General features: G+C 39.9%; 1 protein-coding gene across 2 annotated transcripts in view; it reads left to right on the top strand.

The window, feature by feature from the left end:
- The first annotated feature begins 1,006 nt into the window (after window positions 1–1,006).
- ZCCHC4 (zinc finger, CCHC domain containing 4) overlaps window positions 1,007–15,859 on the top strand; it is a 58,241-nt gene continuing 43,388 nt past the window's right edge. For both annotated transcript variants that reach the window (XM_011935648.1, XM_011935649.1), the window contains exons 1-3: window positions 1,007–1,167; window positions 2,258–2,376; window positions 3,528–3,610. In XM_011935648.1, coding sequence (XP_011791038.1) covers window positions 1,041–1,167; window positions 2,258–2,376; window positions 3,528–3,610 — 329 coding nt within the window. In that variant the 5' untranslated portion in view covers window positions 1,007–1,040. The remainder of the gene's footprint in view (window positions 1,168–2,257; window positions 2,377–3,527; window positions 3,611–15,859) is intronic.

Genomic DNA, 15,859 nt, shown 5'->3' with positions numbered 1-15,859 from the left:
TGTTAGCCAGGATGGTCTCAATCTCTTGACCTCGTGATCCACCTGCCTCAGCCTCACAAATTGCTGGGATTATAGGCGTGAGCCACCGCACTCGGCTATTCTTTGATTTTTAAAAAACTTTAAAAATTGTTTATTTATTTTAGAGACGTGGTCTCGCTTTGTTGCCCAGGCTGGTTTCGAACTCCTGGATTCAAGCAATCCTCCCATCTTGGCCCCCCAAAGTGCTGGGATTACAGGTGTGAGCCACTGCACCCAGCCTTGATTTTTTTTAATCAAGCATTTTAGAGTTTTTAGCATACATAAAACCCTGTACATATTTCGCTAGATTTACACCTATTTTATTTGAATGATTGTAAGTGGTATTCTATTTTTGAGTGTTCTTGTGATCATTGCTAGTATTTAGAAATCCAGTTGATGTTTGTATGTTTATCTCATATCCTGCAACCTTGCTGAACTCAGTTTAAATCGGAGGTGTTTTCCTGATAGATTCTTTGGGATTTTTAAAATGTGGACAATCATGTCATCTGCAAATCGGCACGGTTTTCTTTCTTTCTAATGTATAAGTGTCAATGAGTGTGCAACTATGTTGCGCAACTTTCAGCGTTGTCCAAAAGTTACAGAAGATGATGCAGTGACTGTGACTCTGAAAAACAAAGAATAGTCCATCAATCGCAGCTGCTGCAGCCATTTCAGCTATTTGGCAGAGGTGGTAATGCTGCCTTTTGGACCTACAATACAACCAAATCTTTGTTCGAATCATCTCACCTCCTGGCTATATTCTTAGGAAAAGAGGGTGCTTTCAGGCGCTGAGCTCATGGCACAAGTCCCACGAGTGACCTGCGAGCCCCACCGCTAGGGGCCGCTTAGGTGCAGCCCCCAGGTGAGCGGGGACTGCGTTTCTGGGCGAGGCCTCCGCCGCGGCAGCCCCGCCCCAGCTCCTCCTAAGCGCCTGGGGGCGCTGTCGGTCGCTTTGGGTCGCGGGGGCGCTCTTTCTCAGCATTCTTGGTTCGTACTGAGGCTTTCGGGACGGCGGCGGGAAGATGGCGGCCCCCAGGGATGGGTTTGAAGCCGTGGAGGCAGAGGGCAGCGCAGAGTGCCGCGGGAGCTCGGGAATGGAGGTGGTTCTTCCCTCGGATCCCGCCGTCCCCGCCCCGCTGTGCCCTCACGGTGGGTCAAAGTCTGGGCTCAGCCTAACTACCGGGCGCTGAGGGTGTGAGTTGGCTTGGAAGTGGCTTTTGGGGCTCCTATATTTTTATCAGCTGCTTTTCCCTCACCAGTGTGCAGTCTAGAAAATAGTCCTTCCTCGGAACGTGGTGTTTTTCAACTTACTTGAGAAACATTCAGAGCAAGTCTCCACTCTTGTGGTTTTGGCTCCAGGACTATTTCATCTCTTTTTGGGGGGAAGGGGCAGAAAGGTAGGCAAAGAGAAGGATGCATGGTATTGAATAGTTCTCGTTGACAAGTACTTGGGGATTTCATTTGTTGATTTGCTGTCCCTTCAAAAATAAAAAATTAGGGAGAAAGACAGAGTGTAATCCTTGCCTGCAAACTAGACTGTTTTTGTCTAACTTACATAAAGTGGGCGTGTCCAACTCAAAGCTCAGGTTTTCGCTGCAAGGGTAAACGCGCAAGAGATGTCAAAGTCCTCAATTCTCTGAGTCCCTTCCCTGTTTTAGTCTCAGGTTTGTAACATTCACAACGTAGACAGCAGCTATACTGACAGTAGCATTTTCTTTCTGGAGAGACCTGTTTTCAAAAATTATTTAAGAGTAGTCACTGCCGGAATGTTGTAACAGAGAGAAAAGAAACATTCATTAAACAGAGAAGCCGGTGTGGTGGCCTACACCTGTAGTCCCAGCACTTTGGGAGGCCAAGGCAGGCAGATCGCTTGAGCCCAGGAGTTTGAGACTAGCCCAGGAAAAAATGGTGATACCCTATCTCCACAAAAAATAAAAACAGCTGGAGACACGCAGCTGTAGTCCCAGCTACTCGGGAGGCTGAGGCGGGAGAATCCCTTGAGGCTAGGAAGCAGAGATCGCAGTGAACCGTGATGTTGCCACTGCACTCCAGCCTGGGCGACAGAGGGAGACCCTGTCTCAAGAAAACAAAACAAAAAACAACCAACCAAAGAGATGGATTTAATTATGATAAATTGTGCATAAAGCTCAAACAAATTTTATTTAAGGGCGGTGAAAACTAAGAACTTGACGTAAATGACCGTTGACACTTTTTGTTTTTTTTTCTATTCTGGAACTAGGACCCACTCTTTTGTTTGTAAAGGTGACCCAAGGGAAAGAAGAAACTCGGAGGTTTTATGCCTGTTCAGCCTGTAGAGATAGAAAAGACTGTAATTTTTTTCAGTGGGAAGATGAAAAGGTATATCAACTTTTTGGATATTTATTTTTTATTTTTGGTATATGTGACAGTTTTGTTGAGAATGTGTAAACCAATAAAAATATGCGGTCTGAACATATAGGATAAATCTCTTAAGAGAGATGGAAATACTATGTTTGTCGGTTCAGAAAACTGGAGTTCATGCTTACTCTGAATACTGATACCTTAAACTACTGTCTCAAAGTCTTAATTCCCCATAAAACTCTGAGGCAGTAATATTGGGTGACTGATCTTCTGTGTCTTAGCTGGGGCTTCTATAACAGAAGTACCATAGGCTGTGTGGCTTAAACGACAGACATCTGTTTCTCACAGTTGTGGAGACTGGGAAGTGCAGGATCAAGATGCTGGCAGATCTAGTATCTGGTGTAGGTCCTGTCCTCTTCCTGATTTGCAGAGGACCATCCTTTCATTATATCCTCATTTCCCAAAGAGAGGAAGCAAGTACTGTCTGTCTTAGAAGGACACTAATCTCATTCAAGAGGGCTCTACCCTCTTGACCTAATTACCTCCCAGAGGCCCCTCATTTAAATACCATCACATTGGGGTTAAGGCTTCAACATAGGAATTTTAGGGGGCACAAGCATTCAGTCGATAGCACTGTTGGCAAATATGGATTTCTCACTAAAGAGAAATCATGATCATTCCAGAAAGTGTTAAAAAACACTTTTTTTGAACATTTGCATTGAACATCCCTTATACAGCTATTAGATGACCAATGAAGACATTTAGAGATATAGTTATGAACTTGGTATTTTCTTGAACTCGGCTCCAGTTGAAGTTTCTGAAAGCTTTGACGAGAGAATTTTCAGTTTTGTTAGGTTTATGGTAAAACAGTATCATATACCACTCTTCTGCAAACCCATTAAGGTGAATACTTGGCTTATGTCCACCTTTTTGCTATTGTGGATGATGCTACAGTGAACATATGTTAATCTCTCAGTGCTTTAATATGCTGGATACTGCTTCAAGCTGCTCTAGAATTTAGCCAGTTTTCACTGTTTTGTTTTTCCGTAAAATGAATGCCTGTTGAATTGGTTGAATTTCTGGCTTCTTGATGTCAGAATGTGTTGCCAGTTCTTCTAGGGTGATAGAGATTTCCCAGTTTATTCAGTGGGTTTTGTACTCTCTTTCAGTTGTCAGGAGCTAGACTTGCTGCCCGAGAAGCTCATAACCGAAGATGTCAGCCTCCCCTGTCCCGAAGGCAGTGTGTGGAAAGGTACTGATGTGGTGTCATTTTTCTTTATTAGTTTAGCTGTCATGTTTCTTTGTTGTTGCCTTTTTCTGTGCCTTTAAGTTTACTTTCTTTTATTTATTTTTATTGTGGTTATATATATAATATAAAATTTGCCATTTTAATCATTTTCAAGCATGCAATTCAGTGACATTAAGTACATTCATGGTGTTGTGTAACCATCATCCCTATTTGCAAAACCTTTTCATCACTCCAAGCAGAAACTGCCACCATTACGCTGTAACTCCTCATTCTACCTCCTCCCAAACCTTGGTAACCTCTGATTTATTTTTGTGGTTGTTTTTTTCGAGACAGGGTCTCACTCTGTGTTGCCCAGGCTGAAGTGCAGTGGTGCTGTCACGACTCACTATAGCCTCAACCTCCTGGGCTCAAGCAATCCTCCACCTCAGCCTCCTGAGTAGCTCGGACTTAAGGGACATGCCACCACACCCAGCTAACTTATTATTATTTTTCATAGAGACAAGGTCTTCCTATGTTGCCCAGAACTCCTGGTCTAGAACTCCTGGGTTCAAGGGATCCGCCCACCTCAGCCTCCCAAACTGCAAGGGTTACAGGCATGAGCCACTGTGCCCAACTATTTTTGTTGCTATGAATTTGACAGTTCTGTGTACCTCATATAAACGAGATTATACAATATTTTTCCTTTTGGGTCTGGCTTATTTTACGTAGCATAATGTCTTCAAGGTTCATGCATGTTGTAGCATGTATCAGAACTGTATTCCTTTTTACAACTGAATAATATCCATTGTCTGTCTATACCACATTTAAAAAATCTGTTCATCTGTTGATGGACACTTGGGCTGTGTCTACTTTTTTGCTGTTGTGAATGATGCTTCAATGAACATTGGTATACAGTTTGGGACCCTGTCTTCAATTCTTTTGAATATATACCTAGGAGTGGAATTGTCAGTAATTCTGTGTTTAGTTTTTTGAGGAACCGCCAAACTGCTTTCCATAGTGGCTGCACTATTTTACATTCCCACCAGGAGGGTATACGTGTTCCAGTTTCTCCGCATCCTTGCCAACATTTTTTATTTCTTGTTTTTCTGATTATAGCCATCCTAGTGTATGTGAAGCGGTATGTCATTGCAGCTTTGATTTTTGTTTTCTACCAGATTACTAATGATGTGAATCATCATTTCATGTGCTTATTGGCTATTTATGTATGACCTTGGAGAAATGTCTATTCAAGTCCTTTTTGCATTTTTAATTGGGTTATCTTTTTGTTGTTGAGTCACAGGAGTTCTTTATATGTTCTGGATATTACACCCTTACCAAATATATGATTTGCCAATATTTTCTCCCATTCTATAGGTTGTTTTTTCATCTTCTTGATGTCCTTTGAAGCACAAGAGTTTTTAATTTCAATGAAGTTCAGTTTATCAATTTTTTTGTTGTTGCTTGTGCTTTTGGTGTACAGATCAGAATCCATTATCAGATCCATTGTCATGAAGATTTGCTGTGATGTTTCTTTTTTGAAATACTAAACCAAACTTGAAAAATCTCTAAACATCTATTTTAAAAAATCTACATTGTTGAAATGTTTTATTGGGTGGATTAGAGTCATAGATTTAATTTTTTGACAAACTTGTGAAAAGAATTTGTCTCTCACCTGTGTCACTGACATTATACAGTATGTGCTGGGAGAAGCTCCTTAAAAAGCCTCTTGTCTAGGTTTCTGATGACAAATAGGTTTTCACTTTTATGGCAGCTCCTTCATTTTACCTGGGCTGCTGTGTTCAGAAAGATTGCGAGGCCTCATTTAGACTAAGCACAGAGGAGTACTGGGGTCTATTTATAATATTTTTCCTGAGCTGTTTAGTAGTAGATTTTAAAGTCCTTTGATACAGGAGGCGTTTCTCAAGATGATTTGATTGCCCCTTAACTACAGTGGTTAGTCAGAGATGTCTGTGTATTTACTGTATGAGAATTCAGTCATCACCCAAAACATCTTGAAAAGGGGATTAAAGAAAATCGAGGCCAGGCGCGGTGGCTCACACCTGTAATCCTAGCACTTTGGGAGGCCGAGGTGGGTGGATCACTTGAGGTCAGGAGTTCAAGACCAGCCTGGCCAACATGGTGAAATCCCATCTCCAGTGGAATCACAAAACATAGCCAGGTGTAGTGGTGGGCGCCTGTAATCCCAGCTACTTGGGAGGCTGACGCAGGAGAATCGCTTGAACCTGGGAGGCAGAGATTGCAGTGAGCCAAGATCATGCTACTGTACTCCAGCCTAGGTGACAGAGTGAGACCCTGTCTCAAAAAAAAGAAAAGAAAAGAAAATGGAGCACTACTGTGAGGTAGGCACTGTGCTGCTAGGTGTTTTACCTGAGATATTATTTAGTCCTGCAGAGGTGGTTTACTTAGATGAGAAAATTGAGACTTGTAGGAGTTATACTTTATCATGTTCACTCTATGAGAAGTACTAAGCTGTGATTCATCTTATGCCTGATTCTAAAAGGTTATTTTTAAATGTAAAAGCAGATAGTAATATGTGATGCATATTGATTTAATTTGAGGATATATAAGGAGAGAAAAGGTAAGGACTTATGTAGAGATCTATCATAGTGATTATTGAGAGAAAATAGAGTATTGAAGATGGAGAAAGTAGAAACACAGGGCCCGTGGTTTCTTCCTTTGAAGTCATCACCTTGGTCATTTTGTATTATTTCCTTCTGGCTTTTTTTTCCTATGCCAGGTTTGTTTGTAGCCATAATGTATACATAGTTTTGTATTCTGTCCTTAACACTTTTATCTGATAAGCATGTTTCTGTTAGAAGGATATTGGTGATTTAATTAAACTCTGTAAGAAAATCTAGGTGATCTTATTTCTATGCATAGTAAAATTTTAGTTTGGAGCTAAACCACATTGTTCTTTTTTTTTTTTTTTCTGAGATAGAGTTTCACTCTTGTCACCCAGGCTAGAGTGCAGTGGCGTGATCTTGGCTCACTGCCACCTCTACCTCCTGGGTTCAAGTGATTCTCCTGTCTCAAGCCTCTGAGTAGCTGGGATTACAGGCACCTGCCACCATGCCCAGCTAATTTTTATATTTTTAGTAGAGACGAGTTTTCACCATGTTGGCCAGGCTGGTGTCAAACTCCTGACCTCAGGTGATCTGCCCATCTTGGCCTCCCAAAGTGCTGGGATTATAGGCATGAGCCACCATGCCAGGCCTAAACCACTGTTCTTATCTTTGTTGTGCCAGAGTATTTTTTTGATAAAAAAATTGAAATTCATATTTCATATTAATTAGAACATAAAAACTGGGTAAAATATGAATTATTAAAGAATTTCCAAAAGGTTATTTTTTTGGGAGGGGGCCATAATTTCATCTTTTATCTAGTGCTAATTCTTGCCAGCATGTCTCAATAAAATGCTTTTTAATATCTTACCCATGTGTGACCCATTACCTTGGATTTTGTTGCCAGAAGTCTCTATCCAACCATCTGTCCACTTAGTCATTCACTCATTCATTCATTCAGCAGGTATTTATTGAAGGCTCAAAAAACATTTAAAATGCTAGTAATGGGTGGAGATATATAGATAAAGATTATTTAGTATAAAGTAAGGTGCGTTAAGTATCCACAGTATTCGTAGAAAAGGCTAAGTGCTTTGGAAGTCAGAAGTCTTAGGGGTAACTTGTGGCTTTGGTGATCAATACAGGGTAAGGAGAGGGCATCTGAACAGGTTTTGGAAGATGGGTAGAAATTTAATATCATTGATTTCACTGTATCAGTTTGTAATCAATGTTCCTATGCTTTATTATATGCTTTCTATGGAGCAAACAGTTTGGAATCAGTCATTCTTCTGAAAATATTCAGTATCTTAAGATAAAGAGTCGTATTTATAATTTTGGCTTTTTAAAATCAAAGGCATAATAAATAATCTATTCTCTTTGTCTTCAGCTTGAGACTAGCAGTTCATTCTTAACGTGTGAATAGACCTAAGGATGATGTACTATTGCTTGAGAGTATAATTATTTTCTAATGTGGATAATTTAATTTTGTATAACTCATTTATAAGTTAGCTTATTAAACAACTATTATATTTGAAAATATTAAACTGCATTTGAACTTTATACTGATTTTTTTTTTTTTTTTTGAGATGGGGTCTCGCTCTGTCGCCCAGGCTGGAGTACAGTGGCCGGATCTCAGCTCACTGCAAGCTCCGCCTTCCCGGGTTTATGCCATTCTCCTGCCTCAGCCTCCCGAGTAGCTGGGACTACAGGCGCCCGCCACCTCGCCCGGCTAGTTTTTTGGATTTTTTTTAGTAGAGATGGGGTTTCACCATGTTAGCCAGGATGGTCTCAGGCTCCCAAAGTGCTGGGATTATAGGCTTGAGCCACCGCGCCCGGCCTATACTGATTCTTAAAAAAATTGTACATATTCTATAAAGCAAATTTTTCATGTTTTTGTATGGTTACAATAGCTTTTCATTAACTAATTTATTTTAAAAATCTTTGTAAGGACTTATGGTAGCTAGCAAGATAAATTGACCTGTTAGCTGATTTTTATTACGGGACTGGTAGCGCTGCACAGATTTCTAGGTTTACAGAATAGGATTTGATTTTCATTTTTCTAATCTCACTCTTTGAACCATGCTTTATGTTTCATATGTGTTCAGTTGACATATTTACATTTCGTGCCTGAGATTTGCTTTTTTTTATAGTTTTTAGCTGCCTGTTATGCTCTGAAATGTGTTATTATGTTTATGATACAGTATGTTTGCACCCTTGTTGTGACCTATGAAGTCTCAGGGAAGATATTTAAATGCTAAAATCAGCATTAATTTATGTGCATCCAAATAGTTTTGTTTCGTTGATATTTCATTTGGTTATTTTTTTTCAGATCTCATTTAAACTGAGATTTTCAAAGTCTGCTATTAGAGAAATGCCATAAACATAATTTGTGTACTCCAGGAAAGGCAAATGGAACATCAAATGGAGATCAATAAAAATGACATTTCAAAATGCTAGCCTGCAATTTGTGAATCATGCTGAGCCATGCAGCAGAATGAATTTCCCTCCCCCTGGGGAATGTGTTGTAAATACGAATAAGGGGGGGAGCTGAGTAATCTTGAGTGCTTCACATTCTCGTGTTCTGTCTACCAAACTTTTAGAAGGCCGTGTGTCTGAATGTTAAATTTAAGGCATGATAGTTGCTGATTATGTTGTGATTTTGAGTAGAGAGAAATATGCACAAGATCTCAGTATATCTTTTATCAAGAAAAGGTTAATAAACTAGCAGTGAAGCTTTCTGAAGGGCAGTTTGGAAATATGTAAAGGAAAGAGGTAATTGACAAAGCACAAAGATGTATCATGTAAGTGGAGGTTCATTTTCAGTGTTCTTCTGTTCCTTCTTTTAAAAATGATTAAACTCAGCCCCTCATGGTGAGTGAATCATCTCCACATCAGCCCCTCATTGCTTTGAACTTTCTTTCCTCCCTTCCTAGTGATTTTGCAACTTCGGCCTTCAGCTGGTGTTACTCAGTGGGTGATAGGTAGTCCTTTTGACCATATTTGAGTAACAAAACCCAATACAACTTCCTCTACTTGTGGTATTTTCCTTTCTTAGGTCCTCTAAAGGCCTTAATTGTTGTTGTTTATTCTTTCAACCAGGAATATTTTTTCTTTCTTTTCTCTCTCTGTCTCTTTCTTTCTTTCTCTCTCTCCCTCTCTCTTGCTCACTCTCTTTCACTCTTGCTGCCACTCTTTCTTCCTTTCCTTTTCTATCTTTCTCTTCTTTGCTTTCTTTTCTTTCTTTTTTTGGAGACAGTTTCATCTGTTGCCCAGGCAGGAGTGCAGTGGTGCATTCATAGCTCATTGTAGCTTCAAACTTTTGGGATCAAGGGATCTTCCTGGCTAATTTGTTTGTTTGTTTGAGATGGAGTCTTCATCTGTTGCCCAGGCTGGAGTGCAGTGGCGTGATCTTGGCTCACTGCAACCTCTGCTTCTGGGGTTCAAGCGACTCTCTTGTCTCAGCCTCCCGAGCAGCTGGGATTACAGGTGCACACCACCACGCCCAGCTAATTTCTGTATTTTTAGTAGAGACAGGGTTTCACCATGTTGGCCAGGCTGACTTGGCCTCAAGTGATCTACCCGCCTCAGCCTCCAAAAGTGCTGGGATTGTAGGTGTGAGCCACTGCGCCTGGCTCTGGCTAATGTTTTAAAATATTTTTAGAGTTGGGGTCTCAATATATTGCCCACGATGATCTGGAACTCCTGGACTCAAGTGATCCTCCTGCCTCAGCCTCCCGGGTAGCTGGGATTATTATAGGTGTGAGCCACAGTACCTGGCCAAGGGATATTTACTTCTCTAATATCAAATGTATGTCCTGTTGCTCTGTTCTGGTGGCTGACTGAATGTGCATGATGTGTTTCAGTAATGAATCACAGGGTGATGGCAATTAACTCTCCACCTGTAGTTCCAGCCATGCACAACACTTGCCTGAAGACATGACAGCTTCAAGAGCGAGGACCAAGTTTTCACGAGTTCTGAACTACATCTTGGCCTCTGTCTGGCTGACAGCAATTATAAATCTTATCTCCATATTGCAGATGCTAAAATATGAAAAAATATATACCTTAGAAATGATGAAATAGGGTGGTTGGATTTTGCTTTGTGATGCAGGCTGACAGGCTCTCTTTTTATTTATTTGTTTGTTTGTTTTTGAGATAGGATCTTGCTCTCTCACCCAGGCTGGAATGCAGTGGCATGATCATGGCTCACTGTACAAAGATGTACAACTATCACAATCTATTTCCAGAACATTTTCATCACCTCTAAAGGAAACCTCATGCCTGTTAGCAGTTACTCCCATTTCCCCACTCGCCACCCCAGCCTCTAGAAACCACTATTCTACTTTCTGTCTCAATGGATTTGCCTATTCTAAACGTTTCATATAAACAGAATCATACAATAGCCACATACCATTTTTGATTTAACCTTTTTATAATTTATAAAAGACTTCTGTTTAAAAACCGCTGAACTGTACACTTTATTTTTTTTAATTTTTTTTGAGACAGAGCCTCACTGTGTCACCCAGGCTGGAGTACGGTGGCATCACGATCTTGGCTCACTGTAACCTTCGCCTCCCGGATTCAAGAGGTTCTCGTGTCTCAACCTCCCAAGTAGCTGGAATTACAGGTGCACACCACCATGCCCGGCTAATTTTTGTATTTTTAGTAGAGATGGGGTTTTGCCATGTTGGTCAGGCTGGTCTTGAACTCCTGGCCTCAAGTGATCCACCCATCTTAGTCTCCCAAAGTGCTGGGATTACAGGCATGAACCACTGCACCTGGCCTGAATTGTCCACTTTGAAAGGGTGAATTATATGGTACATGAATTGTATCTCTGTTTAAAAAAATCTATATGTGGTAGGAGAATCAAATCGTTCTATGAGAGTGCATTTTGCAAAGAGCAATCAACACTCCTGTTTCCACCTCTGCATTTCTCCTTCTCCAGTAGCAACTATAGTCGCCTCTTAAGGCTAATTCTTTGCATCACATCAAAAGGCAGATAATGTTTGGTTTTTCACTTTTTGTGATATTAAGGTTAATCACGTGTTCAGGTATTAGCCAGCGATAAAGCATCCATTACAAAGCTCCCCATCAGCCCTTTGCCTAATGATTTTAGTGGTAACTGATGATCGTTGCCCAGAGGTTGTAAAGGGTTTTGGAATCTTGTCATTGTTTATGCATTCATTAGCTGTAATTCTTCTATAAAAAAGAACTTGGTTTCATCAACTGTTAGCGTACTTTGTTACAGTTCATGTGGGAAAGGAAAGATAAATGTTTCATCCTTCCCCTCCTGTCCTTTTTAACTAGTTGTTAGAAAAATGATTTGGTACTGCAGCAACTTCCAAAGTTGACTAATCAGGATCAATTTTTTTTTTAAATATCACTATGAAAACATGTATTTTTAAAATTTGGTGTTTTGTAGTTCTTTGAGATTATTACTCTTTGTGATATAGCACTTTTGGAATTTGATTTAATTTTCACAATATTATGGGGGTGGTATGTAGGGTGACTGTAGAATTTAAATCCAGACCTAGATACTTTTTGAGACTGGAGGGGAAGGAGGCAATATCCAGATGGAACTCCAGGATGGAAGATGTCAACTGGGACTGTCCTGGGCAACCAGGGATGTGTGGTCACCCTAGTGATAGGGGGATTGTTAGTGGAAAATTCACTTTTCCCCCAACATTTTTACCTTTACTAAGGTACGATACTTTACATATAATAAATTGCACATATTTAAAATGTACCATTTGATGAATTTTGACATATACATCTGCCCATGAAATCATCACCACAGTCACAATAATGAACATACTATTACCTCCAGAAGTTTCTGCCTCGCCCCCATTCTATATCCCTGCACCCCTAGGGTCCCCAGACATCCACTGATCTGCTTTCTGTCACTATAGATTAGTCTGCATTTTCTAAAAGTTTATATAAAGGTAATCATACAGTAGGTACAGTATGTCTGGTTTTTTTTTTTTTTTTTGAGACGGAATCTCACTGTGTTGCCAGGCTGGAGTGCAGAGGTACGATCTCAGTTCACTGCAGTCTCTGCCTCCAGGGTTCAAACGATTCTCCTGCTTCAGCCTCCCGAGTAGCTGGGATTACAGGTGCATGCCACGCCCGGCTAATTTTTTTTTTTTTTTGTATTTTAGTGGGGACGGGGTTTCACCATGTTGGCCAGGATGGTCTCTATCTCCTGACCTTGTGATCTGCCCGTCTCGGCCTCCCAAAGTGCTGGGATTACAGGCGTGAGCCACTGTGCCTGGCCAGTGTGTAACGTATGTACTGTTTTTTAAGGGCAGGTGCATTCATTTATTTAGCATAAATATTTTTGATATTCATCCATGTTGATGTGTTTGTCAACAGTTCATTCCTTTATTCATGAATAATGTTCCACTGTATGGATATTTCCATTCACCTGTTTGTAGTCGTGTACGTTTCCTCTAGCTACTGACTCTTAGAAAAAAGCTGCTATGAACATTTACGTATGTGTCTTTGTATGGACTCGTGCTTTTATTTCTCTTGGGTAAATACTAGGAATAGAGTGGCTGGATCATATGGTGGATATACGTTTAATTTTTCCAAAACTGCCAAACTTCTCCAAAGTGGCTGCACCGTTTTACATTCCTATTAGCAGTGTAGGAGGAATCAGATTTTTTCCTGTCTCCTACAACACTTGTTATTATCTGTCCTTTTAATTGTAGCCATTGTGAAGTGATATTGAATTGTGATTTTAATTTGTGTTTATGGCATAGAGCATCTTTTTATGTGCTTATTGACTATTTTTGTATTATCTTTGGAGAAATGTCTATTCAGTTCCTTTGCTATTTTTGAATTGGGCTAATTGTCTTTTTATTGTTGAGTTATTCCTTATATATTGTGGATACAGTTCCTTTACCTGACATATAATTTGCAAATATTTTCTACCATTCTTGGGTCGTCTTTTCATTCTCTTTTTTTTGGCAGCGGTGCCATCTCGGCTCACTGCAACCTCTGCCTCCCGAGTTAAAGTGATTCTCGTGCCTCAGCCTCCTGAGTGACTGGGATTACAGGCATGTGCACCACACCTGGCTAATTTTTTTTTTTTAATAGAGATGGTGTTTCACCATGTTGGCTGGGCTGATCTTGAACTCCTGACCTCAAGTGCTGTGCCTGCCTCAGCCTCCCAAAGTGCTAGGATTATAGGCGTGAGCCACTGTGCTGTCTTTTCAGTTTCTTAATGGTGTCCTTTGCTGTGCAAAAGTTTAAAATTTTTTATTAAGTCCAATTTATTTAGTTTTTGTCACTTAAGAGTATCTTTTGAAGAAAAAAATTTTAAGTCATAACGAAGTTCAGTTTATTAATTCTTACACTTTGTGCTTGAGTCTTATTTAAGAAAACTTTGCCAAACCCAGTCATTATTATTTTCTAATATGTTTTCTTTAAAGTTTTCTAGTTTTAGGTCTTAGAGTTAGGTCTATGATCTATTCGGGGTTCTTTTTTTTTATATGAAGTGAGGTAAGAGGCAAGGTTCATTGCTTTGCATACGGCTTTCAGACTTTTCCAGCACCTTATCTGCTGTGGGATTAGAGTGAAAAAAACAAAAAACAAAAAACAAAAAACTTTCCCAGCATCATTTGTTGATAGTATTATCCTTTCCTCGCTGAATTGATTTGGCACCTTCATTAGTTTTCCTGTTGCTGCGGGGACAACTTATCACAAGCTTAGTGGTTTACAACAACATAGATTTATTTTTCCAGTTCTGGAGGCCCAATGTCCAAAATCAACTAAAGGAGGTTAAAGTTTAGCTGTTGGCGGGGCTCGTTCCTTTTGAAGACTCTGAGAGGAGAATTCATTTCTTGCTTTTTCTAGCATCTGGGGCCACCTACATCTTTTGGCTGTGGCCCCTTGCTCTGTTTTCATAGCACATCACTCCAGTCTCTGCTTCTGTCACCACGTCATCTTCTCCCTCATTCCACTGCCTTTTGCTTATAAGGACCCTTGTAATTATGTTGAGTCTACCCAGATGACCCAGGATAATCTCCACATGTTAAGATTCGTGACTTCATGACATCTGTAAATTCTCTTTGGTCCTATACATGTATTCACAGGTTCCATATTGTCTTTGGTAGGATGTGGGGAGTGAGGGGGCATCATTCAGCTTACTGCAGCACCTTTCTCAAAAATCAGTTGACTTTATATGTGGGTTTTTTTCTGGACTGTTTTTTTCCCTCGACGTATAGGTATATCTTTACATAAATACCATACTGTCTTGATTACTGTGACTTTATAATGTCTTCTTGAAATAGGGTAGTGTAAGTCTTCTCATTTTGTCCATTGTTTTCAAAGTTGTTTAGGCTATTCTAGGTCCTTTTTATTTTCATATTCATTTTTTGAATGAGGTTTTCAGTTTCTACAAAACATCCTGCTGTGATTTTGATTCAGAGTGTGTTGATTTTATACATACATTTGGGGAGCATTGACATCTTATAATATTGAGTTTTCTAGTCTGTGACTGTGGTGTAGCTCTTCAGTTACTAAGTCATCTTTAATTTTTCTTGGTGATGTTTTGTAATTTTCAGTGTACTCTGGTTACACATCTTTTGTTAGATTTATCACGAAGTATTTCCTGTATTTTAATGCGGTTATAAATTGTTTTAGAATTTCAGTTTCTAATTGTCTATTGCTAGTCTCTAACAATACAGTTGATTTTATATATTGATCTTTTATTTTGAAATTTTGATAAACTTACTAGTTCTAGCAGGCTTTTTGAAGATTTCCTTAGGATTTTATACATTTATGATCATGTTGTCTGTGAATAAATAAGTTTTAATGTTTCCTTTTCAATTTATGTCTTTTTTTTTTTATCTTGTCTTATCAAACTGGCTAGAAACCCTTAGTCAATGTTGAGTAGAAGGCTGAGAGCAGACATCTTTGCTTTGTCCCAGTCTTGGGGAAATGCATTCAGTCTTTCAGCTATATGGTATTAGTAATAGGTTTTCTTAGATGCCCTTTATCAGATTGTAGAAATTCCCCTCTATTCCTAGTTTTTTGAGAATCTCCCTCCCTCCTGCCCTCCCTCCCTCCCTCCTTCCCTCCTTCCCTCCCTCCCTTTCTGTCTTTTTTTTCTTTCTTTTCTTTCTATCTGTCTGGCTCTGTCACCCAGATTGAAGTGCAGTGGGACAATCATGGCTCACTGTAGCCTCTACCTCCTGGGTTCAAGTGATCCTCCCACCTCAGCCTCCCCAGTAGCTGGGACTATCAGTGCGTACTACCACACCCAGCTAATTTCCTTACTTTTTGAAGAGATGAGGATCTTACTATGTTGCCCAGGCAGGTCTCAAACTCCTGGGCTCAAGCAGTCCTCCTGCCTCAGGCTTCCCAGAGTGCTGAGATTATAGGCATGAACCACCATACCCAGCCTGAGAATCTTTATCATCAGTGGGTGTTTGATTTTGTCAGGTGCTTTTTTGGGGGGGCACCTAATGAAATTATCTTTTTTTCAAAAAAACCTGTTAATGTGAATTATATTGATTGAATTCAAACTTTTAAACAACTTTGCTTTGCTAGGATAAACTATATTTGGTCATGATGTAATAACTTTTTATATATTGCTGGTTTTGATTTGCTAACATTTTGTTAATAATTTTTTTTTTTTTTTTTTTGAGACGGAGTCTCGCTCTGTCGCCCAGGCTGGAGTGCAGTGGCC

This window comes from Colobus angolensis, unplaced genomic scaffold (assembly GCF_000951035.1).
Source record: "Colobus angolensis palliatus isolate OR3802 unplaced genomic scaffold, Cang.pa_1.0 Scaffold146, whole genome shotgun sequence".
Classification (NCBI taxonomy): domain Eukaryota; kingdom Metazoa; phylum Chordata; class Mammalia; order Primates; family Cercopithecidae; genus Colobus; species Colobus angolensis.
Note: the sequence above shows the minus strand (reverse complement) of the source record. Positions and strands in the feature narration are given on the sequence as shown.